The sequence below is a fragment of the Triplophysa rosa genome, linkage group LG8 (assembly GCF_024868665.1).
Source record: "Triplophysa rosa linkage group LG8, Trosa_1v2, whole genome shotgun sequence".
NCBI classification, from domain to species: domain Eukaryota; kingdom Metazoa; phylum Chordata; class Actinopteri; order Cypriniformes; family Nemacheilidae; genus Triplophysa; species Triplophysa rosa.
In genome coordinates this window covers 18,265,289-18,287,456 of record NC_079897.1, presented here as the reverse complement: position 1 = coordinate 18,287,456, position 22,168 = coordinate 18,265,289, and the positions used below count along the sequence as shown (strand labels likewise).

Below are 22,168 nucleotides of genomic sequence, written 5' to 3'. Positions count from 1 at the left end.
TATTTATGAGATAGACAGACTTACATACAGTATACAGCCTTAGTCATAGTTGAGAAAATGTTAAATTAAACACAAAACTTTGTTACTATATTTAACTAGATAAACTAGATGTAAGTGATGTAATTTAACAGGAAAATCTGGCTGCATTTATTACACAGGTATGTGTTGAAAAGATACGGCTGGTTCGTTCAGTAAATAAACCGTTTTTGAAAATTAACTAATACAAATTGCAACAATGAGGAGATGGCAAAACAAGCAATATTGTTATAAAAATACATGGTTTGGTATCATTATGTTTATGATACTGTTTTTGAGTTCTTTTTGGATTACAAGAAGTTCTCTTAAATTGTATCCCTATTTCACACATTATAATACTGTTTACCATGTAACCTAATAACAATGCAATTTATAAATATACCTATATTAATCTGTCACAAATAAATAAAAAATAAGTACCTTGACAGTAGACAATCACAACGACAATAGCCAGCAGAACCTGGAACTTCATTTCTCTTTCCCTTTGAGGTACGCTATCTAAAAGATGGCTTTAAGTCTTAGAAAACACGGTTGCTTCTTAAGGACTATCAGGCGGTCTATTCAAATCTAGGGTTACACTCTATTTATACAGCAAAGCTCTGATTTCTGGGTCTCAAAAACTATGTCTTATTTTGTCCCAACTTGCCGTGTAAAATTTAAGATGGTGGGTGTGAATGAAATGTTGACAACACATCTCATTTGCTTGGAACTGCCAAGATCTGTGATGAGGGATGCATGCAGCTTGGGAAAAGAATGCTATTATTCTTTTGAATTTCCGTGTCTCTGTCATAATTTAAACTCTGACCCTGACAGAAAATCTTATGTACTCTTATTCATTCACATTAATGACTGAGTTCAATTCAAAGGTGATTTGGTCCTGTACCAAATATTCCACACTGAAACTGCATGCTCCTAAAAAGGTTCAGGTTTCACTAAACTTTACAAGAAACAAACACTGCCAAACATTAAAGCATTTCATGCATTTAATGTGGCACCTACCTGTGTATTGATTTAAGGCCACGGAAGAAATGTGATGGATGATCTTGCAGACAAGCACACCTGGCTGACATGGAAAAACATACTTTGACCGTTAAAAGATATCAAGCGTGCATGTATTCCTGTAATCAATCTTGCATTCAGATCTGTAACCTGAGACAGTTATGTGGATATGGCAAGTTATGTAGATGCATTTCCACACTTGCACACCAAAACGTAAGAAAGATTTCCTATATTGCAGTATATACATATGCCATGAACATCAGGGCTTTGAGAAGGCATACTGGTATAATTTTCTGTAACTTACTCAGGTGACATTTTATGGATACCACACCATTATATCAATGCTATTTCGCAACATAAAAATAATTAAGATATCTTAACTGACTTTAAACATATTAACAAAGAGGCATGTTATCTCTAGGTTCATTTAAGTGTTAAAAAACGAAAGGCGACAAGGGTTGTCTTAACACTCATGATCTACAGATAACTTGGAACCTAAATCACTCAGGCTCAACTATCATGAGTCATCTGAACTTGAAACTCCTTTGTGTACATCATAACATGTCCCACCCAAGTGCTAATTTTCTGATGTTTATCTCCCGAAAGTGCCAGGACTTCTTCAACCGTATATGTGCAGTGACACAACATCAACGACTCGTATTGCTAAAAAGACCTGCTGTTCTTAGTGTGGCAGTCGGGTATTTCTGAATTATACATATTTCACAACATGGTAACTCGTACAATTAGATGACTTCTTAGCTGCTTCATTAACAATAAGAGAAAAAAGATATGTCCTAACTTTATAGCTAGATTCTGAATTCAAAGTTAATTTTATATTTTTTGACACTATTGTCTTGATAAACTAAAACATAACTTAAGTTTTAATAAAATACCAAGTACAGCTCAAACAGTTTCTCAGGTTTTATTCCACCATTGAGATATTTTACAATGTAGCAAGGTTTATCACAGTGCCACTTTCATACTACATCAAATTGAAGGAATGCAGTTGCAAGAGCATCACTTAATTACTGGAAGATGACAATGTTCACAAACATCCTTAAAGACAAGGCAAGTATGATTACAAACACCAGGACAGAGCAGCAGATAAACCACATACAAGAGAATAACAATGTGATCACCATCACTTAAAAGTATGTAGTTTTAACACCCCTAGAAATGAAATTATGGATTGATTCCCTACCATTTGAATTTCGTGTTTATTAGAAATTGACAATAGATTTGCTGTAATTTAAAGAGCATTCACTGCTTGACTTTAGTTACAAGATTTTTTTAATTTCATTCACATCGTGTAACTCTTTCAAACACCCCAGAGGCAAAGGTACATAAAAATTACCTGCCGACTCTTGCTTAAAAAGAACAGCTGACCACAAACTAAAATAAAACACTACACCAAAACATAAAAACATGAAGACATATATGGAGACCCACTTTGTTCCCAAAATAACAACAAATACAAAATTACTGAGATAGACAATGCGGCTAAATCAATATTTGACAACAAATCATCAGTGAAAGATGCAAAACAACCTTATGGAATCATATAGAGTTAAGGCATGCAATCCTAAAACATCTCAGAAAAGTTCTTATAGTAAAGTACTCTCAGAAAAAGGTACAAAAGCTGTCACTGGAACGAGACCTTTAAAAAGGTACAAACATGTACAGTTTAGGTACAGATACATGCATTTGCACTCTTGAGGTGTAACGTGCACTTTTTGAAAGGGTACCGCCCCAGGAACAGCTGTATATGAGAACTGATATTAGCCCATATTGTTCTATTCAGCAAATAAACAGATAGTTCTCAATGCCAGAAAAGGCTATATAGAATGTTTATTTAGTTCTGTTTCCTACACAAACATGAAAGGAAATTTGTCATGACCTTAACCATGATAGCAGCATGTAGCCCTTATGTACACTTCAATATTTGTTACACATCAGAGGTCATAAAGATTATATCAATATATCATCATTAAACTAGAATATATCAGGCTGTGTCATGGCAGTCCTTTTGATGTATGTGCAGACCTTTAGAATGTCCTAACCAATTTGCATATAGAGAGTAAATCCAAATTCACAACAAAAACAAAGACTTATTTTTAGTAAAACGAGGAATGTAATAACACGTATTGATGAAAAGCGTGTGACGCTGTGTCTATTAAACAGTCATGAATTTCCTGAGGGTGTTTTAACATGGGCTCTGTTTAGCACACAGGTAATGTGCGATACAGGGTGGCTGTGCTGAATATTGTTGTATTCGTGTTTGCAGGGCCTATTTATCTAACAGAGACCTGATGCGTTCGTGTAGTGGCTCACACACCCTCTGATAGGCCTGGGGTGTGAGGTGCAGATAATCGTACATATCCTGATGTGAGATGGAACCGTCTGACTGAATGAACCCAGGATCCACATCCAGAAATGAGAAATGAGACAGGGATGCTATCTCAGACCGCACTAGAGCGTTCACACTCGCATTACGCTCACGAAGCGGGTTTGGACTCTTACCTCTCGGCAGCACACCCTAGAGGTAACAAAACAGCAAATTAATAGGTTTCAATTTTCTCTGCTGACATTAAAGGCCCATGTGTGATTTTTTTTAGGGGGTCTATTGACAGAAGTGCAATATAATATACATAACTAGGTCTTCAAAGGTGTATAAAGACCTTACATAATGAAGAGTTGGGTTTTTATTACCTTAGAATGAGCTATTTCTATCTTCACATCGGGTCCCCTTACATGGAAATAACCATGTTGCTTCTACAGTAGCCCTAAACGGACAATCTGCTCTACAGAACGCGTTTCGTAAATATGTTATCTCCTTCGGAAAAGAGACGAAAAGATGACGGCATCTTAGTCCTGTGTCAGCCACCGTAAAGCCAAATTTATGGTTCTGCGTAGGACCTACGGCGTAGCCTACGCAGAGCCGCATACCCTGTGCGTACCCTACGCCGTAGCCTGACGCGCACCTCTCCAAAAATGTAGTCAGCTCCAACTCCGTTAAGATGCGATCAGCATTCCATCGCTTGCAAACACTAGCATACACACAAAACATCGGCCAAGAAGAGCAAACCCGTGAAAACACAAAGAGCCAACTAGCGTTTCGGCGGTGTAATTGCAGTACGACGCATACTCTCAACGCAGAACCATAAATATTCACAACGGCGTCGTCTACGTACGTAGGTCCTACGCACGACTATAACTTAAGCTTAAGGCTTCGAAAGTGAGGGGCGAAGGGTGCAGTGAGCCGTAGGGTGCAATTTGCAACCCCACTGCTAGATGTCGCTAAATGTCATACACTAGACCTTTACCACTGACTTTCACAGAATTGGATGATGTCAAAATAGGTTTAACCAATGAAGTGAGTTTAAAGGTAGTTTAAAGCAACTAACCAATATGAGAGTGTGAGCATGGGGCAGCTTCTTATGAATCACATTGATGATAGCCATGATGCCTCCACAGATCTGTTCCGGGGTGTGACCATGATTATTAGTGCCCACCCACAATATTACCACCTGTAAAAAATGTTTTTATTTTTTTTTACTTAGAATGATTTGCTAAAAATAAAAGAGTATCATGCATCTGATACACATAATTTTAGTTGCCAAAACAATATAATAATTTTCCTTGACGTCACATGGCAAGAAATACACAAACAAAAAACATATTCATTTCTAAGCATCTATACAATACATCCACAGAATTGTTTACATGTACATACTGCATTCTGTAATATCTTGTATAAGTTGATAAAGGTCCATGGTTCAACTAAAATATATAGCTTGAACAACATTTAGTAGCTACATTTAGCATACAGGGGAGTACGTTTTTGAAAATTATGTCAGTGTGAATTTACGTGAATTATTAATTTATGCAGTTTTCAGTCAAAGTGACTTATTGTACACTTGCTGTAAACAGGAAATGTCTTTAGTTGAATTTCAGGGAACATTGTAGAGTAGCGAGTACCTAATTTAAGGAGGTTGTGATATACTGTACAAAAGCCATTTACCTTTGGGCTGATATGGTCCAGTTCCCCATTACTGAGTCTCCATAGTACATGCTGTGTAGCATCTCCTCCGATTCCAAAGTTCAAGGCATGAAGAGGAGAAAACAATTTTCTCCAAACCTGCCAAAAACATAAATAACAAGGTAAACGTATGGCAATAACACGACCTAAAGCCTAAAAATATGTGTGCCGTCTAGGCATGGGCCAAAAACTGGTTTCAAGGTATACCGAGGTTTGAAAGAGTCAAGGTTTCAAAACCACTCCAATTTTCTGTGATACCGTTTCTAAGGCATGAGCTGTGTTTACACAAAAATACATAATTAAGTCATGTAATGCAATGTTTGATGTTTAGGCCTAATATATGGGCTATGACAAAAATATATATTTTTTGAAAGAGTATTATAATTTTAAGGCTTTATTTTTTCCTGACATATATGTTCTATGAATGTTGGTTAAAAATAAAATGTATTTGTGTCCAGTTGAAAAGCTGTTGTTAGTATACAGACATTTGAAAATAGCACATCTCAGCGTTGTAATTGCAATACCGTGAAGCGTTTACGTAATGTTATCATATCGTCCAAGTCTCATACCGGCCCATGCCTAGTGCCGACCTTGCTAATAGGCCTATCGAATGAAGCAGATTCTGAGTACCTCGAACTCATGCAGAAGCTGTACGAGTGAATCTCCAACAAACAGAACATCAGGCTCTTTTCCCTTACTGTCTGACACAAAGCGATTGTGCTGCAAGAATAAAATGTTTTCATTTGATCATTTCGGCTAATTACAACAACAAAAAAATACAGAAAGCACTGGACACACATAAAAAAAAGAAAATACATAAGCACATTGATAGTACACAGAATATAATTTGACAGAACACACACCAATGACATCCATCGACCGTCTCCCTGTGCGTCCTGACAGGGGGTGGGTGTGGCTGCAGGGTTACAATCTTCACCACTCATTACTTTCTGAAAGACATAGTTAAAATTGAGGACAAAGATAATTTAATCCCAAAATGAGAACGATTCCACCTTGAATGTGGATTCTAAGCATATAATGCCTTACAAAACAACCCCTTAAAAAAGGTCCACCATACGATGGTTGTGCCACTGCAAGTTTACATTACAGCTAATCCTAAAAACCGATGCAAAATTAATGTACAAATAAAACGTGTGGCTTTTAAAATACGATTCGCGTAACAGTTGTTAACAGTGGTCATAACTGAGCAGCTAACATGGCTAAAGTAGCACTTAGCACATTAAATGCTTTCCACTGGGAAGAACACAGCACAAGACGAGTTAAAACAATGCGTAAATATTACACTTATGTCCATACACACTTATAACACATGTTAACACTTGAGTCGATTCATAACTGACTTAAAATTGGTTAATATCTTTACCAACAAATGTAACCAAAACAGAGTTGTGTGTTCAATCAAACAGCCAGCCCTCAGCTGCCCAACCCCGGAAGCTGGAACACCGGAACCAGGCATTACTGTCAGATCGCCGAGCACGTCGACCTATAGGAATTTCATTAAAACTTAATTAAGATGAAAACGCCAGAACGTCGTCTTCGTTTTCTTTTTTGATGGGTTTTATATGTATGAATAAGCTATTTAAACATTGCTAACAGCTTCATACCAATTGTAAACATTTTGGCTTTTTTTCTTCTTGGTGCAGGTGGAAATTCTGCGTTTGAAGCATGTTGCTACGCAACGGAACGTTAAATGTAACTGCCATGACATTATATCGTGAAGACTCTACATTTACAAGCGTTTTAACTATATTTCTAATATTGCAGGTTTGACATTTGACAACGAAGAATGCACTGTTGACATTTGACATCACTTTATTTGAGGTAGGCTACGTTCAAAACCTGTATCTAAAACGTAAACGTGTATAAGAAAAAAGAAAGTACTCACTTTACCCATTACCCATGCAATACTTGGCACTCGTCTTTTATTTGGAAATGTAATTCTTTGACAAAATACGTTTTTGTGTCCGTATTTTACAGTAAACTCGTGAATACACAATGAGCCACCTCACCTGCATGAGCTTACCACGTAAACGCAACGTGCTGAAATCTTCCTGCAACCTCGGCACGTGCAAAGCTCAGTCTTCATCTCATACAGCCATTGTTAATGCAGTACGCTATAGCAGCATTAAGACATCTGCACACAACTCTTCGCCCCGCAAAGTAAAGTGTCTCAAAACCAGGAAGGAGAGGAATCAGATACGAGGTCAGGAGAGAATCTGGTCTCACACATGCCTTCAGCACAGTAGAAAAGTTGGCAGCGAGAAAGCACAGCATAATGGGTGCCATTCAGTAGTTTCTTCCAGAAAAGACAAGTCATTTGCTAAGCCATTTCTTCCCCACAAGCCGAGCATCATAACAGAAGGACGCCTCACCTCCATCCGAGGTCTCTTTAGCCACGAGGTGAGATCTATAGACATTGAGAGGGTCGTAAGTGAGCAACTAAAGACAGAGAAGCAGAGAAAAGATAAAAGAAAACGGTCTGTGATGCATGTTACACCACCATTACCTCGTCATCCGCCATTAATGCCTGAATCAGACCAGGACTGCATCCTCGATGCAGAAGTACAGGAACCACTCCAGGAACCAGAAAAAACTACGAGAGACTCAAGAAAAGAGCTTAGGAAACCTCCAAGTGCTTTACAGACTAATAAAGAAGACCCAGTGCCTAAGGAATTATCTAGACAAGATGAGAAGCATTACAGAAGTGCCAACACCGTGAAGAAAGATACAAATAATAAATCAAGGCCACACAGTTCGAGCAGCCTGAAAGGAACTTGTGAACTTATGGTTTTGTCATTGCCAGAAAATCAACTGGCACATCAGTTTTGTTCCACTCCAGCTGACAATCATTTTTTATATTTCCAAGAAATAGACTCGCCCAAATCACAAAACGAAAACAACAGAACTGGCACTATTGATGAAGACACTTGTGCAAAGAAGATCCAAAGATTTGAATCAACTTCTGCCATGGAAAGATTGCGTGAAGATGATGTTCGACAAAGCAAGAGTGATCCTTTTTCATCTGAACTGGACTCTGGGACTGGTACATTGACAGAAAATGACAGAGTGCAGATATCAGTGTCTGTTAGGGAAGTTGTCAACAAACTGGCTGCACGTTTGGAGCTCCACGTGCCACGGCGCCCCCTGCTGGCGGAATGCAGAGATGTGCTACTGCAGGCTCTACAAAAAACCCACAGCTTCCATTTACAGCATAACCTGCGCAAGCTACATTCATTTATTGATGGAAAGCAAACAAGCAGTTTTGGTTCAGGACAGACACATGAAGACTGCTCACAAATATGTTTCAGCCATGCACTGGGCAATGAAGAGAGTGAACCCAACGGGAACACAGATATATGGACAGGTAATGCAAATTAATTTTTAGCGCTGTTAGTTTACTTAATATCTTTGAACACACGCTTAGAGCTGTGGTATAGTTGTGGATTTTATTTATTGACCTGTGCACAGAGAATGCCATACAGCAGGAATATATAGCTGAGAAGGTTAAGCAGTACTCGGGCAGAGGTGCTTCAATGAAGAAGCGAAGAGTACAAGCCGAGAGGAGATTTTCCCCTCCGGTCTCTTTAATACAACCTCTACAGTCAAACAAAGATATGGTAAGTCCATGAATCTAAAATATAATAAGACAATTTCATTTCTCACCACAAACAAAAGCTATTTTTTTATGACTGGATATCTAGTAAATTGTATTGACCATTCTTTGTAGTTTGACCAGTCGAGGCCAGCTAGGTTGTCTCAGGATTGCTTCAAAACTCAGCATTATCCCAGCACAACGCTCTTTCAGCAGGATGAGGCTTTTTCCCAACTACCCACTCTCCAACCCTGCACCCCACCTTGGGCGAATCCTTATTATAAACCCTGTTCTCAGCAGCTATTGGGGGATTTACCAAGAAGAGGTGAAAGTATGAAAAATGAAGGTTTAGATCTCATCTCTCACCAGTCGGAAGAAAAAACAGATCCTATGTTTAATTTAAATCCTGAATATGAGAATAGGAAACAAAAAGCGCAGGAGACATTTTTGGGAGAATCCAGTTTTTGGTCCAATCAGCTGCAAGTTCAGGATGTTAGAGACCGATGGGCTCCACTCTCATTCTCAACATCCTTTCCCTCGGAATGCTTTCAATATAAGCCATTTTTTCGCTATCCACATCCGTCTAACTCCCGAGACAGGTCAGATTGGCATAGTATGACTCTTTGTGTCAGATCAAACACACCAGATAAGGTATTTTATCATCATTGGGAATGATATGGTTAGACTAAACACAGGACACATGTGGATATACAAATGTCTGCTTACTATATTTGTATGAGCAACATGTTATATTACTTCTAAAGACATCCACATGTAAATCACTTCTAAGTGTCATATAGAATTGAGAGTTCACCTGATTCACATTATGTATAATTGTGATTTGTCAAGTTTATTGATAGCACAGCTAATAAAGGTGAATGAAAAGAATGCTGTTGCTGGCACTTCTTAAGAGCAGACCTCTCTCTGTGATGCACATTAGTTTTCTTTTGAGGTAAAAAAAGTCTGTATGCAAAGATGCATCTTAATTTTAAAGCAATTTTCATTTTTTTAATTTCTTACAGATTCTTGACAGTTTTTGTATCAATATATTATAACATTTCTGTGGAAAATAAGATGTGATTTTGTGATATTATTTTATAAAGCAGGTGGATTTTGATTGATATGTAGACAATTTACTAGAGATTTGAATGTGACTCATTTCACAATTTATGTACAATAAATGTATCTGATTAAACATTTTGTATAGTAAACAGAAAATCAAAGCACACAATTGTATAATTGGGAAGGTAAATAGATCACAGCTGGTCTACTTGTTTTGTTTAAAAGCCATTATACTGTACATGTATATTGTCACCATAAATGCATAATAAAAAATGTAAATATGTTTTTCGCGAGTTGGTATTAGTATGGTAGTTAGTATTAGTATTGGTCCATTAGTATGGTAGTTGTAGTTGTATGATTAGTATTATTACCGCATAAATGAAGTAGATAAAATACATGTTTAGGTAGTAAATTAGGGCATCTGGTAATATATTGCATCATCTGTAGGTGTCTGATTGAGAAAATATTCTCTTTCCTCCACACCCACACCTGTTTTCTCTTGTCTTCTCTGATCATTGTCCTCTTTCAACTTCTGCTCCTCTTGGCCTGCAGTGTTGCTGCTCCTCAGTGCTCTCTTAAGCTGGCTCCAGAACAGTTCTTTTGCGCTGGTTGGATCTGAACAATTTCCCCCAGGCCACTGTAAATAGGTCTTTTTGAGCATGACCTTCCTCATACGGTGATAAGCGGACACTTGCCGCTCCGAAATAGGTTCCAGGAAGACCAGCAATAGCACATCTTGCATTTCTTGAAAAAGCCGGTAGCTGGCTAGCTGGATCTCCAAAGAGCACCATTCGCTGCGAAGGAAGCTCTGACTGACCACGCAGATCGTTTTGCGGCTGCCGTATACAGCAGCCACGATGTTGTCAACGATATCCCATCCAAGCTCAAAGTCTCTGTGGTGGAGGCAGAGGCGAAATGAAGAGCCCTCCAGGTTCGGCAACAGTTGTTCCATGACCCAGTTTTCATCTGCTGAGTTATAGGAAACAAAAGCATCAAACTTGTATTTCTCCTCCTGGTCCCGTAAACGACGCCACTGTTCTCCAAACCACGATCGAAAGACGTAGTAACCATACTTAAATTTCCAGTAAAGTCTGACGTAGAGAAGTGGTATAACGGTTAGTAAAATTGTAAATGCGTAGGTTGAAGAAAACAGATAGAGTCCTAAGTCTAAATAGCAAACATTGGTGTCAAAGTTGTGAAAGTATGACCCTGTATGGTCTTGGCATATAATGTTGTAAAGATACGGAAACTGGAGTCTTTGGTTGCTTATGGTCCAGTTCTGCAATTCAGTATTTTGGCAACCACAACTTAGAGGGCAACTGCGCAGGTCAATATATGTAAGATGGATTAGCTTTTCCAACAAACCTATGTCCAACGTCAACATGGCGTTGCGATTGAGATGTAAAACCTTTAGTCCTGTGAGATTTCCGAAGACCTCTTTGGAGAAAAATTTAATGCCCATGTTCTCAGCATATAAAGTTGTCAGTTTTTTGAGGTTTTTGAAAATACCTGGCTTGAGCTGGGCGATACCAACACATGAGTTGTCCAGAGTTAAGAACTCCAAGTTTTCCAGGTCATCAAACGTTTCGGCACCGAATCCAGTGATATGGTTGTTGGTGAGGTAAAGTTGTTTCAGAGATGTGAGACCGCGGAAAAACGCACGAGGCAACAAGTTTATACCATTCGGCACCTGCGCATCGAGTTTCAGGTCAAGCAGTTTTGTTAGATTTATGAATGGAGAGTGTGTGTGTTCTGTGTAATACTGAATCTGGTTCTCCTGTAAATCCAGCACCAGCAGAGTGCCGTTAAGTTTCCCAAAGAGCGTGCCGTCTATCTTTTTCAGACGATTTCTATCTAAATAGAGTTTGGTTAAGCTATCCAGTCCTGTAAAGGCGTGCAACTTGAGCTGTGCGATCTTGTTCCCACCTAGATCTAAAATTGTCAGCTTTTTGAGAGACTTAAAGGCGTCGTTAAAAATCACAGCTAACTGGTTGTTGCGCAAGTTCAGGGTCTTCAAGCTGATGAGATCTTCAAAGCTGTCTTCATAGACATCAGTCAAGAGGTTGTTGTCTAGTCGTAGTGTTACGAGATCTCTGAGTCCACTCAAAGCTTTGTGGTCCATATAAGCAATAATGTTAATGTTCAGCTGAAGGTTTGTCAATCTGGGTGTGTGACTGAAGGCAAAACCGTTGACCTCTAAAATACGGTTGTATCGAAAGCTCACGTTTCTCAAGCTGTAAAACTTCTCTTTTGCTTCTCTGCAGGAAAATAGCTTGGTCAAATGGTTGTGCTCTATCCTGAGACTTTTTAGTTTGTTTTGACCATTCAGAAACTCTAAGCAGCCTGCCTCCTTTATCTCATTCCGTGAGAGGTCCAAGACACCGGTGATACTGGGGCATAGATTAAGCGTGTTGTTTTTGATAGATTTAATGGAATTGTCCTGGCAGATCAATTTAGGTATTTGTTTCTTTTGATGGCTTTGGGATCTCAGAAGATAACAGAGTGAATGCAGTGCTTGATCGTCCTTCAGTTTCAACCCTGAGAAGTCAACATGCCAGGGTCGTACATTGGTATAATTTAGAAGCTTGATGATAGAGACCTTGGTAAAACGCAAGCGCAGGTAGGTTATGTTCCCCAGATTCAGCCCTTGAAAATCCTGGAATGACAGTAATGTATTGTTTGAGAAATCTAGCACTTTGACATACATCAGGAAAGCGGCATCACATCCCAGCGTGTGCAGTTTATTATTACCAACATAAAGGGTGGCAAGTGACTGTGGCAAAGGGGCGGAGTGATGCAGGGTGGTTAGATGGTTGAAAGAAAGGTCCAGTTTTGTCAAGCTGGGCAGGTGTGTTATGCTTTCAACCAAAGCGCTGAAATGATTCAGGCGGTTCCTACGTAAGTCAAGCGTCTTCAGGTTTGTCAAATTGGAAAACAGTAACGAGTCAATGTCAGTGAGCTTGTTACTTCCCAGGAGCAGCTCTCTGATGTTATACACATCGCCAAAGACATCACGATGGAGAGATGACAAGTTATTGCAGGACAAATTCAAAGTCTTTAGTTCTGTCAGATTAATGAAAGCACCTTTGTCAATGTTACCAAGTTGGTTATTATTCAGAACTAGAGAACTCAGATTAGGCAGATGTTGGAACGCTTGTTCTGGGATTTTTTCAAAGCTGCCTAGAGACACTGTAAGGTTTGTTGCTGTGGACAACAAATCTCTCACTATTAAAGTTATGTCGGGCTCATGCGGTTTGATGCATCTGTAGGTTGTGTGGCTATTATCTGGTACCTGCATGCAATTCCTGAAACTGTAGCTGAAGGCAAATTTAATCAGGCATGTAAATGTTGCCTTTATGATGAATTCACGACATGGAGAATTTGCCATATTTTTTCAGACAGATAAGTTAAATTGCAGTTTTAAACGTTTCCCATCAGTTGCATTCAATACAAAACAACATTAGGCAGTTGTGTGGGTGTCCCTCATACAGTGTGAGCAGCTCTTAATCCAATTTACAGCCAGCTGGGAAAATAAAGGATTAAAAAAAGAAAAAGATTATAAACAGTTTAAATCTGACAGAACCATTTTTATTACAGTTAACTTGCAATACAACTGACTTTATCTAAGCATCTAGTGTCTATGTCTATTAAAACAAATGTTCTCCAAAATCGTATTGCAGTATACATGTGACTGAAATCAGGAAATGTGGTCATGTTAAGCCCTCAAGATTTAATTTTCCTTTTTTATTAACATCAACTTTCTTAAAATAACCTAAAGTAATGCGATACAAGTAATATATATGTATGATTCCATAAGAAAAAAAATATTTACAGGCTTGCATTTAGATTCACATTTCACAATTCTCCTGCTCAACATACAGTGTCTAAATCACATAAGGCTTATTATTGTCATGTTAAAGAGAGTAAACGGATTATCAAACATCAAAATAATTTCAGTTTGGTTTGGATTGTTCAACTATTAACAGGTTAGCAGTCAAATGCAAATAAATCTCACTCGTTCATTTCATAATGAGCAGAAGAGATATTCAATTTTCTTTAAGTAATTTTACTTAAAATGAATCATTTAGATTTACAGTAAATGTTTCCATTATTCAGTACCTACCTTCATAAAATCATTCCTGTTTCTAACTATTTCAAACTTTTTGTCTCTCATGCGCTTTTAAATGCGGGTTCTCTTTTCACAAGAACAAAAAGAGGAACAAAATGGCTCCGGGTTTCAGAACAGAAGCAAAGCCTCTCATCATAGCCCGATCAAACTTTTGATTATTCAAAAAAAATCTTGTAAGCAAATGTATATATATATATATATATACAAAAAAGTAAAGGGTAATTTATGCAGTTGTTTTTAGTCTGGGAAATAAAAACAATAAATCAATCAATGCATCCATCCATCCAGGATTTTTTCACTTTTCTAATTATTATCCCCTCATCTTCTGTTCCCGAGCCATCTGGCAGAGTCCACACGGGGCGAGGCAGGACATGATGAGCCAGTCATCACACAAAGTGCCCTGTAAAAAGACATACAGTGTGAAGGTGGAAGCACTCATACAGTATTTGCATGAAACAATTAGTTCAATAAAGAACATGTCATTGGTTATTAGTAGTGGCCTACATTGATTTGATATTTGTTACGGATGCTGGTTCTCAATGCAACCATAGCTCCAGGTAAGAAGGGCAAACAGCAGGTTTCATCGTGATCCTGTGCCACCTTACAACCCAAGACGCAGGGAATAAAAGTACCACACAGACCTGAGGAGCAAACCAGCGTCAGAATTCACACTACTTTATAACCTGGGACTATTCTGACAATTTTTATTACAGCCCATGTATGTATTAAATTACAGTACACTTATCTTTAATAGCATAACTAGATTCAGCGATAAATTGTCCTTTGTTTTTTTTTTTATCTTATTTGTGTTTTTTCTGTCTCCAGCGAGCACACTCACAGATGCCACAGTCGTCACAGCAGTCACAGACACCAGAGCTCCAGTCGGTGGAACCAGAGGAGACGGTGAAACTAGTAACAGTCACCTGAGGCTGCGAAGTGATTATTTCTGTCTGATATGACATGACTAATACAAACAACAGATGACACATTTTGTCAATACTTGAGAATTTCTCATTCTAAGGTCCTACAGTTTCAAGTTTTTTTATTTCATGACATTGAAATTGCAAGTACATTTATGCATATAACAAATGAAATTGACTGAAAGTCCATGTAAGGTATATTTTTATTAGTTATATGTTGGTTTTATCTGAATTGGTTAGGACATACACAGTATCTAATGCTATTCCTAGACCATCAAGCGTATGGTTTAAATGTCGCCATCTCTCTTACCTGTTTCCAAAATTTGCTTTAAATTCCAGTTTCTCTTGTCCAGGAGAAGTGGTGGTCAGTTTTCGGTTGAACCCAGTGAAGTGGAAAATAATCGCAAGGAAAAGAAGGGGAGGAGAAACCTTACCTTAGGTGTTTATACCTGTGCTGATGTCATTTCTTTCATCCTACACAGGAAATGTGCTCATGGTGTGGACTGGTGGGTACTTCATGAGTGTTGTACTCCGAAAGGTAAAGTATTTGATTTTTAGGCGTGGACTTTTCCACTCTTTTGGGTCGTCAAGACACAGTATAGACATGTTACATACAGTATAAGCCATAAAAAACACTTAGATGAGAACACTGTGTCTGTTTGTACACCTCAATATAATGTATGTGTGTGCATTTACCTGTTTGACAAACCCAACAGTGACAGATGCCCTCACAGCACGAATCAATGGTCACACAAGGATTTCTGACCTCACTAATACCACTCTTTAATGAAGATGTTGATAGATTAAGTAACATTTACATAGAATGTTGAACATTGAAATATGAATTATGAAATTTTGCTTGCAATGCTTGTTCAGCTCGCATGTTAATGTCCAAATACTGTTGAATAAACACACTTTATGTTACTGTACTTATACTGTCATGTCTGTCAAACAGTTTTTTCTGCTGCTGTGCCCTTATTTTAAAGCAAACATTGGTTCAAGCATTTGGGCTTTGTGACTTCAGCTCAATTATACGACAGTGGTTACCGCCATGAATTTGTTAAATAATTCTTGATCAGTAAACAGTGTTCAGTTGTGTGGCAATGACATCTCACAATGTACACAATTAGTTTTTAAAGCAAAAATCCACACACAGATTCTATAAATGCATGATGAGATCTTATATTTACATGTAGGCATTTAGCATATGCTTTTATCCAAAGTGACTTACAAGGGAAACATCAAAGTGATTCATGATAGGGAGGTAATACAAGTGAAATCACAAGTTTCAACAATGCTAGACAATACCTGAGAATGGTTATGTTATTAAGTAAAAAAAAACATTTGCATGATCCTGTCAAGTATTTACCAAAATATTTTAACTGTTTTTTTTTTCAATATTCAGGCTGACCAGACTGAATATGAAAGATCTTTCCACCTTGTTTTTGAAGGTACAAGGCACTGCTCATTTCAAGATCATAGGTTCACCCTGGAGGTGCGTAAATCTTTTTCATTATTTGAAATTCTTGGACGTAATGAAGAAGGAGTGGATTTTTGTAAGTACAAAGGTTGTTTGTATCAGTTCAAAGAATCAGTTGAGTTGTTTGACTTCAGCACATAAAATGTGATGACCTGAATGAACGCCCTCTTTGTTTGCTTTTCCATGTAAGTCTGTGAAATCAGGTCAAGCCCCTGCAGTGAATGGTCTCTTTACCATATCATACCAAGCCCTCTATAAATAGTCACAAAGTTCTATACTATTTGTATTAAACCAATAATCATTACTATACTGTAAATGTAAGAATAAATATGAGAAGAATTATCCTTTAATGAAATGAAAATATTTCATATACATTTCATCCACGGCAGTTTGTTTATTTGATGGCTTATCTGCGGATTGTTTTTTTGGATTCTGAAGTCAGTTTCTCTCATATTCAAACCACTGTAACCACATAGACATGCATATGAAACCAGATAGCCCAATATCTGAAAATACAATCGGCATAAGTTTCCCTTTGAGTGTATGTACCACTGTTTTATACACCTTGTGCCTTTATATGTTTGACTTTATTTCTGTAAATCATCACACTAGGAAAATAAAGAGAAAGGACATCAAAATTTAAAGGGAATTAAAATAAAGATGAAAATGAAGTTCAGACCGCCATTGTTGTGTGTTGCTGGTCTCTTGCGACGAGGTCATTAGAAGGGGTTCCTAGTTTTTGTTGCTCTAGTAACATTTATAAACAAACCCTGCAGTAACTGACGAGAGACAGGTGACGTGAGCTCAGCTGAAAAAGAGCTGAAAATAGAGCGAAGCCACTGGACTAATGGCTGGAATACACTACATGACTTTTAAAATCTGAACAGATTTTTTTTAATTAGACATCATACACTTGCAGACTTTCTGAAAGTTTCAGATAGAAACACACTAACTGATCTAACCTGCAGACTGGCACAGACTTTCTGCAACAAGTCTGAGCAAGTCTTGTAGTGTATTTTAGCCTTTAAATAGACATGGGCCAGTGGAAAAGCAGACATATGTCTAACTATTCTTTATAGACCATTAAGACATTAACAACACTGGTCCTAGAGCAATTACTGTTTCAGTTTTTAACACTAAACAAACATTAGATCGATTTTTAAGACTTAATTAACTATGTAAAAGAAAAATTGTTTATTGTTTGTGATCAATAACCAATTATTGTAATCAATATAGTATTAAGGTATTTTAAACGTATTTAAATTTGAAATTAATATACTTAAATAGTTTGTCAATTTTCTGAAAAAGCAATAAGCAATTGCTTTGTCATTAAAGCAATAAGCCCCAAGAAGCAGTGGGTTTCAGTGCATGTTATAACAGCTAAGGGGCGTTGCATGATGCAAAGCTGTCATAAAATGCATTAAAATTCATAAAATAATACACAGCAAATAAGATAAAATAATACAAATATTATTCTTCTATCACACAAATTAGTTTCTCAGAAACAGCTGTGCCTGCAACAGAGCAGTTGCCAAGCAACACACACACACACACAACAACAACGGTGCATGGTGCAGTGATCCTTAATGCGGTTAGCAGTTACAAATAGGGATATTTTATATCAGAATCAAGGACAAATCTGTTCTTGTATTTCAGCATAGTGACTTTTATTGACGTTGTAAACTGTGAATCACTTAGCCTACAGAACTTAGATTAAATATGAAACACACACAATTCAGACTGGAGGAATACTGGTCCGTTTTAGTTATTGCTGAAAACTTTTGAATTTATAAAGTAAGATCTTTATATGCTGGACTTTAAAAAGAAATTGATAGAGATAACGGTCTGTGTTCACAATGAAATGTAAATGTTTTGTCGCTTTTTAATTTACAATACATAAAATGTGATTACAAGAGAGCTTTTCAAACTGTGACCGAACCTCAGATTTGACTTTGGCAGATGATTTAGATTGTTCTATAAAGTCAAGATATATTTTGAGTTAGATAGATAAACCTTTATTTTCTTATTTGTTTATCATTCAATTGTTCATAATTGTGTTAATATATGTGTTTTTTAGGTTATGTGATGAGTGCTATGCTTTTGACAATTATGGTCCCATCTATGATTTTAAAACTATGTGCAGCCGAGTAAAATACAGCATACAGTATATGAAACTCCACCAAAGTATGCTTTTGACTTTGCAAATAGAACGCTCTCTGCTTGGAAGTTGGTTTTGGTAAGAAGTCGTCTTCTAGGATCATAAACATAAATAGACTAAGATGTTTAAAAATGTGAAATATTTCCAGTTGATTTGTGGAAAGAGCAAAACGAGAAACAAGAGAGAGAGAGCGAGGGGGGGGCAGGAAACAAGATGAATGTATTTCCTGAACTCTTAGAAATAGTCAGACCATCATTTTATCAGAGCCATTCAGCCCCCATACAGACTGCAGAACAAGAGCAGGTAAGAGAACACATTTTTGCTTCCAGTGTTTTCTTTTATTGAATTTTTTATGTGAGTTCTTGATACACCTTAGATAGAGAAGCTTTTTTTTTTGTTTTTACATTCCAACTTTTCCAACTAGCTTCAATGTTTTTTTTAAGTAATTTTTTAAATGATCTAAAATAGAAACGCAAATTTGCAACCTCCAAGTTGCAGCAAGTTTCCTTGTGTTTTCTATGTTACTGCAATATAAATATACGTTTGTCAAATAATGAAAAAATGATCAAAACAATAGTTATTTTCAATGTTCCATAGTAAGACTTGTAGTCTCACTTCCCTGCAGTTGTACTACTATACCTGCTTTTTACAACACGACTCCTTCAGCCTAAAAGCCTACACAACATTCCTCTTTATAACGCCATTTGTACAACATTTCAACTTTACCAACCTGTCACAGCCACCTGTTTCTCCTTTACAGATTATGAAATCGCATGTTTTTTTTTCTGAGAACCCAGAAGATTTAGCAATTTCTCCATCCTCAGCAAACTGGGGATTTCAAAATGATGCTTTTGTCAAATTAATGCAGTTTTGCTTCCCTTTGGACACAACCGTCAGTTCCCCTTTGCACTGTTTGTATAGAGGTACCTTAAATTTAGTTTCAGTGATCTTCACTTCTCTAAACTGCTTTACTCCCCATCCCTTTATTTTTCTCTCTTTCAGTTTTACCAAAAGAGGAGAGACATACTGCAAGCAAGATAGCGTGAGAGACGAGTGCATCTCGTGCCCACTATTCTACTGCATGTCTCACTGTTTAAAAGTTCACCATGAGCAATTCAATCACAACCATTGACCCCTGGGTGAGTACTTATAGGCATTAAAGGCATTTAGCAACGTCAAACGTGTGATATATACTTTACAGTGCAACTGTGAAAATAACCAACCCGCTAAAATGTAGTTTCCTCTTTCTTACTGTAGGATTACAGTGAGGACTACAATGATAGCAGTTCTGTCTTTAAAGATGATGACAGCGCTGCCCCCTGTGGCCTGACAAGCACATGGACCTTTGTCGGACGCTTTGCCCCCGTGTCGTACATCCTGGTCTTCCTCTTGGCACTAGTGGGTAACATTCTAGTGCTGTGTGTGATCCGCCGCTATAGGCAATCTCGGCACAGCCCATGCTCCTTCTCACTGACAGACACCTTCCTGCTTCATTTGGCCATCTCTGACCTCCTATTGGCTATAACGCTGCCATTTTTTGCCGTGCAGTGGATCAGCGATTGGATGTTTGGCGTGTTTATGTGTAAGATGGCCGGAGCTCTGTTTTCACTTAACGTCTACTGCGGCGTGCTGTTCCTGGCCTGCATCAGCTTCGACCGCTACCTGGCTATCGTACACGCCATCAATATCAGCTGGAGACGCAAAACCTGCCACGCTCAGCTGGCATGTGCCGTAATCTGGGTCACATGCCTCGGCATGGCCTGTGTGGATGTGCACCACCGTTATGTGGTGCCCCTGGTTGGCAGCGGTAAGCGGGTGTGCCAAACAGTGATTTCCCAACAATGGCAGATTAGCATGCAGTTGATTAGCCTGTTTCTTGGATTTGTACTTCCTCTCTTAGTCATGCTGTATTGCTACATTCGCATTTTCAAAGCATTGTGCCATGCCACCACGCGCAGGCAGAAACGACGCTCGCTGAGGCTCATCATCTCTTTAGTGGTTGTGTTTGTGGTAAGTTGGGCACCTTATAACGCCCTGCGGACGACTGACAGCCTACGGACACTGGGGGTCATTGCTGACACCTGTGGGTTGAACAAGGTGCTTGATGTGGGCATTCTGGTGACAGAAAGTATGGGGCTAGCACACTGTGCTTTAAATCCTCTACTGTACGGCCTTGTGGGGGTTAAGTTCCGTCGTGAGCTTGCCCAGATGTGCAAAGCTCTGTTAGGACCCAAGGTGTACCTTGGATCAACAGGATCTTCCCATGGTCGGGGATCAAACCGCAGGCCTACTGGATCATTCAGCTCGATGGATAGTGAGAATACCTCATATTTCTCTGCCATGGCCTGAAAGACTGTAAAAGATAGAGAAGCGAAAGAAGAAATCAATTATGAGGTGATGAAAGAATGACGTGAATTTAAAGAGAAAAAAGAAACTGAACAGTAACAGCATTTCAGGTGAAAAATGATTGATGATTAAAAAATCGTAGTTGACGTGCTCGTCTGTGCAAAACATTGTCTGATATACAGCATTGACCTTTTTGACCTTAAGGTAAACAACATTTTATTTTATTTTTTCTGTTAAAGATATATCTGTACATTTGAATGTGGGTTGAAAACTGCTTCATCATAGCTTTGAGTTCAACTTTTATAGGGTAAATTGCAGTTATATTCAACTGTGGTAGATTTTTCAGTTTCAAACTTTTTGTATTTCAGAAATTCTGCTTTGCTGTTATAACCACGAAAATGAATTGGCCCCTGGGTTGTCTGGGATTATTGTCACAAACAAGAACTGAAACCATTTCTTGAGAAACTGCATCTATTTTCTTCACTTTATTTAACACCCCCGTAAGATGTTTTAGTTTCTCTTACACTGTCATTTTGAACTTGTTCATTGATATTTTAAATGAATACACAAAGTAGTCATGGACATAACTTGTTGTTTTTTTCTTATTCTTTTTTGTTATTTCTGTGTTTTCCTTCCTGATAAAGTGTATTCCAGTTAAATTGTAATAAAAAATTAGACACATGTGACTCGTTTTCTTAAATGAAAGACTTCCTTTATTGCAAGTGAGGAACAGGTGTGTATTTATGTTGAAATACATTTTAAAACCGTTTCTAGAAATTAACTTTACTTAACAGAGTAAGATAGATCATACCCTATAGTAAATTAATACTATAGGAAAGTGTGGTAAATTTGTGTATAGTTCTGAAACAATTTCTGACAGTCAAACAGATTTTAGGGTTAAGAGCTTTTACACTATTCTTGTTAACATGTCACAGTTTACCCAAAAACGAAACTTCATTTACTCACCCTCTTGTCATTTCAAACACGTATGAAAGTCATGAAATGACAAGAGGATTAGTAAACGATGACTTCATTTTTGTGTAAACTATCCCTTTAAACCAGACTAAATCGCAAAAAAAAAGGTTTTTCAAAAACATTATCACAAATATATTTAACAATATATTCAATATTTAACAATTATTCGTGCATACAACTGTTGGCATGTAGATCAATGACTAAATATTTGAACACGCACGCACCCTTGCGGAAAGGGAAAATATGTGCATTTATTTTAAGCATTAGGGGAGGTGACCAGTTATCTTTGACAAAGCAGCGAATTGGTTCGATGTAAATTAACCAATAAATAAGCTATAAGACATACAAACGACATATAAACATCTGAGACATTTCTCAAAATATGTGTTTTAAAAGTGTGACCGGGTTTTT

At 37.8% G+C, this 22,168-nt stretch overlaps 5 protein-coding genes across 8 annotated transcripts; 2 read left to right on the top strand and 3 right to left on the bottom strand.

Annotated features, from left to right (window-relative positions):
- Positions 1-1,941: 1,941 nt before the first annotated feature.
- On the bottom strand, positions 1,942-7,614 carry pafah1b3 (platelet-activating factor acetylhydrolase, isoform Ib, gamma subunit). The gene is made up of 7 exons (XM_057340912.1): positions 7,468-7,614; positions 6,459-6,578; positions 5,938-6,024; positions 5,705-5,794; positions 5,057-5,173; positions 4,440-4,562; positions 1,942-3,571 (listed from the first exon to the last, which is right to left on the bottom strand). Exons 1-7 carry the CDS (start codon positions 7,510-7,512, stop codon positions 3,323-3,325), a joined length of 831 nt encoding a protein of 276 aa, XP_057196895.1. The 5' UTR covers positions 7,513-7,614; the 3' UTR covers positions 1,942-3,322.
- On the top strand, positions 6,623-9,369 carry LOC130558452 (uncharacterized). Of its 2 annotated transcripts, XM_057340848.1 has the most exons (6): positions 6,623-6,659; positions 6,739-6,787; positions 6,860-6,916; positions 7,073-8,459; positions 8,564-8,712; positions 8,823-9,369. In XM_057340848.1, exons 4-6 carry the CDS (start codon positions 7,091-7,093, stop codon positions 9,360-9,362), a joined length of 2,058 nt encoding a protein of 685 aa, XP_057196831.1. In that variant the 5' UTR covers positions 6,623-6,659; positions 6,739-6,787; positions 6,860-6,916; positions 7,073-7,090; the 3' UTR covers positions 9,363-9,369. The 2 variants fall into 2 exon arrangements, with proteins under 2 accessions (XP_057196831.1, XP_057196832.1); XM_057340849.1 differs by lacking the exon at positions 6,739-6,787 and having other exon boundaries at positions 6,641-6,659.
- A 792-nt stretch (positions 9,370-10,161) lies between these two features.
- Positions 10,162-13,952, bottom strand: tlr21 (toll-like receptor 21). Its single transcript, XM_057340828.1, has 2 exons — positions 13,873-13,952; positions 10,162-13,272 (listed from the first exon to the last, which is right to left on the bottom strand). Exon 2 carries the CDS (start codon positions 13,135-13,137, stop codon positions 10,162-10,164), a length of 2,976 nt encoding a protein of 991 aa, XP_057196811.1. The 5' UTR covers positions 13,138-13,272; positions 13,873-13,952.
- Positions 13,953-14,188: 236 nt separating this feature from the next.
- cnfn (cornifelin) lies at positions 14,189-14,840 on the bottom strand. The gene is made up of 3 exons (XM_057340934.1): positions 14,717-14,840; positions 14,383-14,519; positions 14,189-14,278 (listed from the first exon to the last, which is right to left on the bottom strand). The coding sequence occupies exons 1-3, from the start codon at positions 14,838-14,840 to the stop codon at positions 14,189-14,191; spliced, it is 351 nt and encodes a 116-aa protein (XP_057196917.1).
- A 3,851-nt stretch (positions 14,841-18,691) lies between these two features.
- cxcr3.2 (chemokine (C-X-C motif) receptor 3, tandem duplicate 2) lies at positions 18,692-21,457 on the top strand. 3 transcript variants are annotated; one of them, XM_057340894.1, is made up of 4 exons: positions 18,692-18,739; positions 19,197-19,359; positions 19,439-19,575; positions 19,694-21,457. In XM_057340894.1, exons 3-4 carry the CDS (start codon positions 19,543-19,545, stop codon positions 20,783-20,785), a joined length of 1,125 nt encoding a protein of 374 aa, XP_057196877.1. In that variant the 5' UTR covers positions 18,692-18,739; positions 19,197-19,359; positions 19,439-19,542; the 3' UTR covers positions 20,786-21,457. The 3 variants fall into 3 exon arrangements, 2 of the variants coding, with proteins under 2 accessions (XP_057196877.1, XP_057196876.1); XR_008963430.1 differs by lacking the exon at positions 19,197-19,359 and having other exon boundaries at positions 18,694-18,739; positions 19,694-20,986; positions 21,151-21,457; XM_057340893.1 differs by lacking the exon at positions 19,197-19,359 and having other exon boundaries at positions 18,694-18,739.
- The last annotated feature ends 711 nt before the right edge of the window (positions 21,458-22,168 follow it).

What these genes read in the sequence shown, in the direction of transcription:
- LOC130558452 (XM_057340848.1), top strand. Translation starts at nt 7,091, where the DNA reads ATGAGCCACCTCACCTGCATGAGCTTACCACGTAAACGCAACGTGCTG. An exon ending in GAACACAGATATATGGACAG is followed by an intron (nt 8,460 to 8,563) that starts GTAATGCAAATT and finishes ACCTGTGCACAG; the next exon opens with AGAATGCCATACAGCAGGAA. An exon ending in TACAGTCAAACAAAGATATG is followed by an intron (nt 8,713 to 8,822) that starts GTAAGTCCATGA and finishes CATTCTTTGTAG; the next exon opens with TTTGACCAGTCGAGGCCAGC.
- pafah1b3 (XM_057340912.1), bottom strand. Translation starts at nt 7,512, where the DNA reads ATGTCTATAGATCTCACCTCGTGGCTAAAGAGACCTCGGATGGAG. An exon ending in ACGGTCGATGGATGTCATTG is followed by an intron (nt 5,795 to 5,937) that starts GTGTGTGTTCTG and finishes TTATTCTTGCAG; the next exon opens with CACAATCGCTTTGTGTCAGA. An exon ending in ATGCTCACACTCTCATATTG is followed by an intron (nt 3,572 to 4,439) that starts GTTAGTTGCTTT and finishes TGTTACCTCTAG; the next exon opens with GGTGTGCTGCCGAGAGGTAA.
- tlr21 (XM_057340828.1), bottom strand. Translation starts at nt 13,137, where the DNA reads ATGGCAAATTCTCCATGTCGTGAATTCATCATAAAGGCAACATTTACA.
- cxcr3.2 (XM_057340894.1), top strand. Translation starts at nt 19,543, where the DNA reads ATGAGCAATTCAATCACAACCATTGACCCCTGG. An exon ending in TCACAACCATTGACCCCTGG is followed by an intron (nt 19,576 to 19,693) that starts GTGAGTACTTAT and finishes TTCTTACTGTAG; the next exon opens with GATTACAGTGAGGACTACAA.
- cnfn (XM_057340934.1), bottom strand. Translation starts at nt 14,840, where the DNA reads ATGTCATATCAGACAGAAATAATCACTTCGCAGCCTCAGGTGACTGTT. An exon ending in CTGTGACGACTGTGGCATCT is followed by an intron (nt 14,520 to 14,716) that starts GTGAGTGTGCTC and finishes TTTGCTCCTCAG; the next exon opens with GTCTGTGTGGTACTTTTATT. An exon ending in GTAACAAATATCAAATCAAT is followed by an intron (nt 14,279 to 14,382) that starts GTAGGCCACTAC and finishes GTCTTTTTACAG; the next exon opens with GGCACTTTGTGTGATGACTG.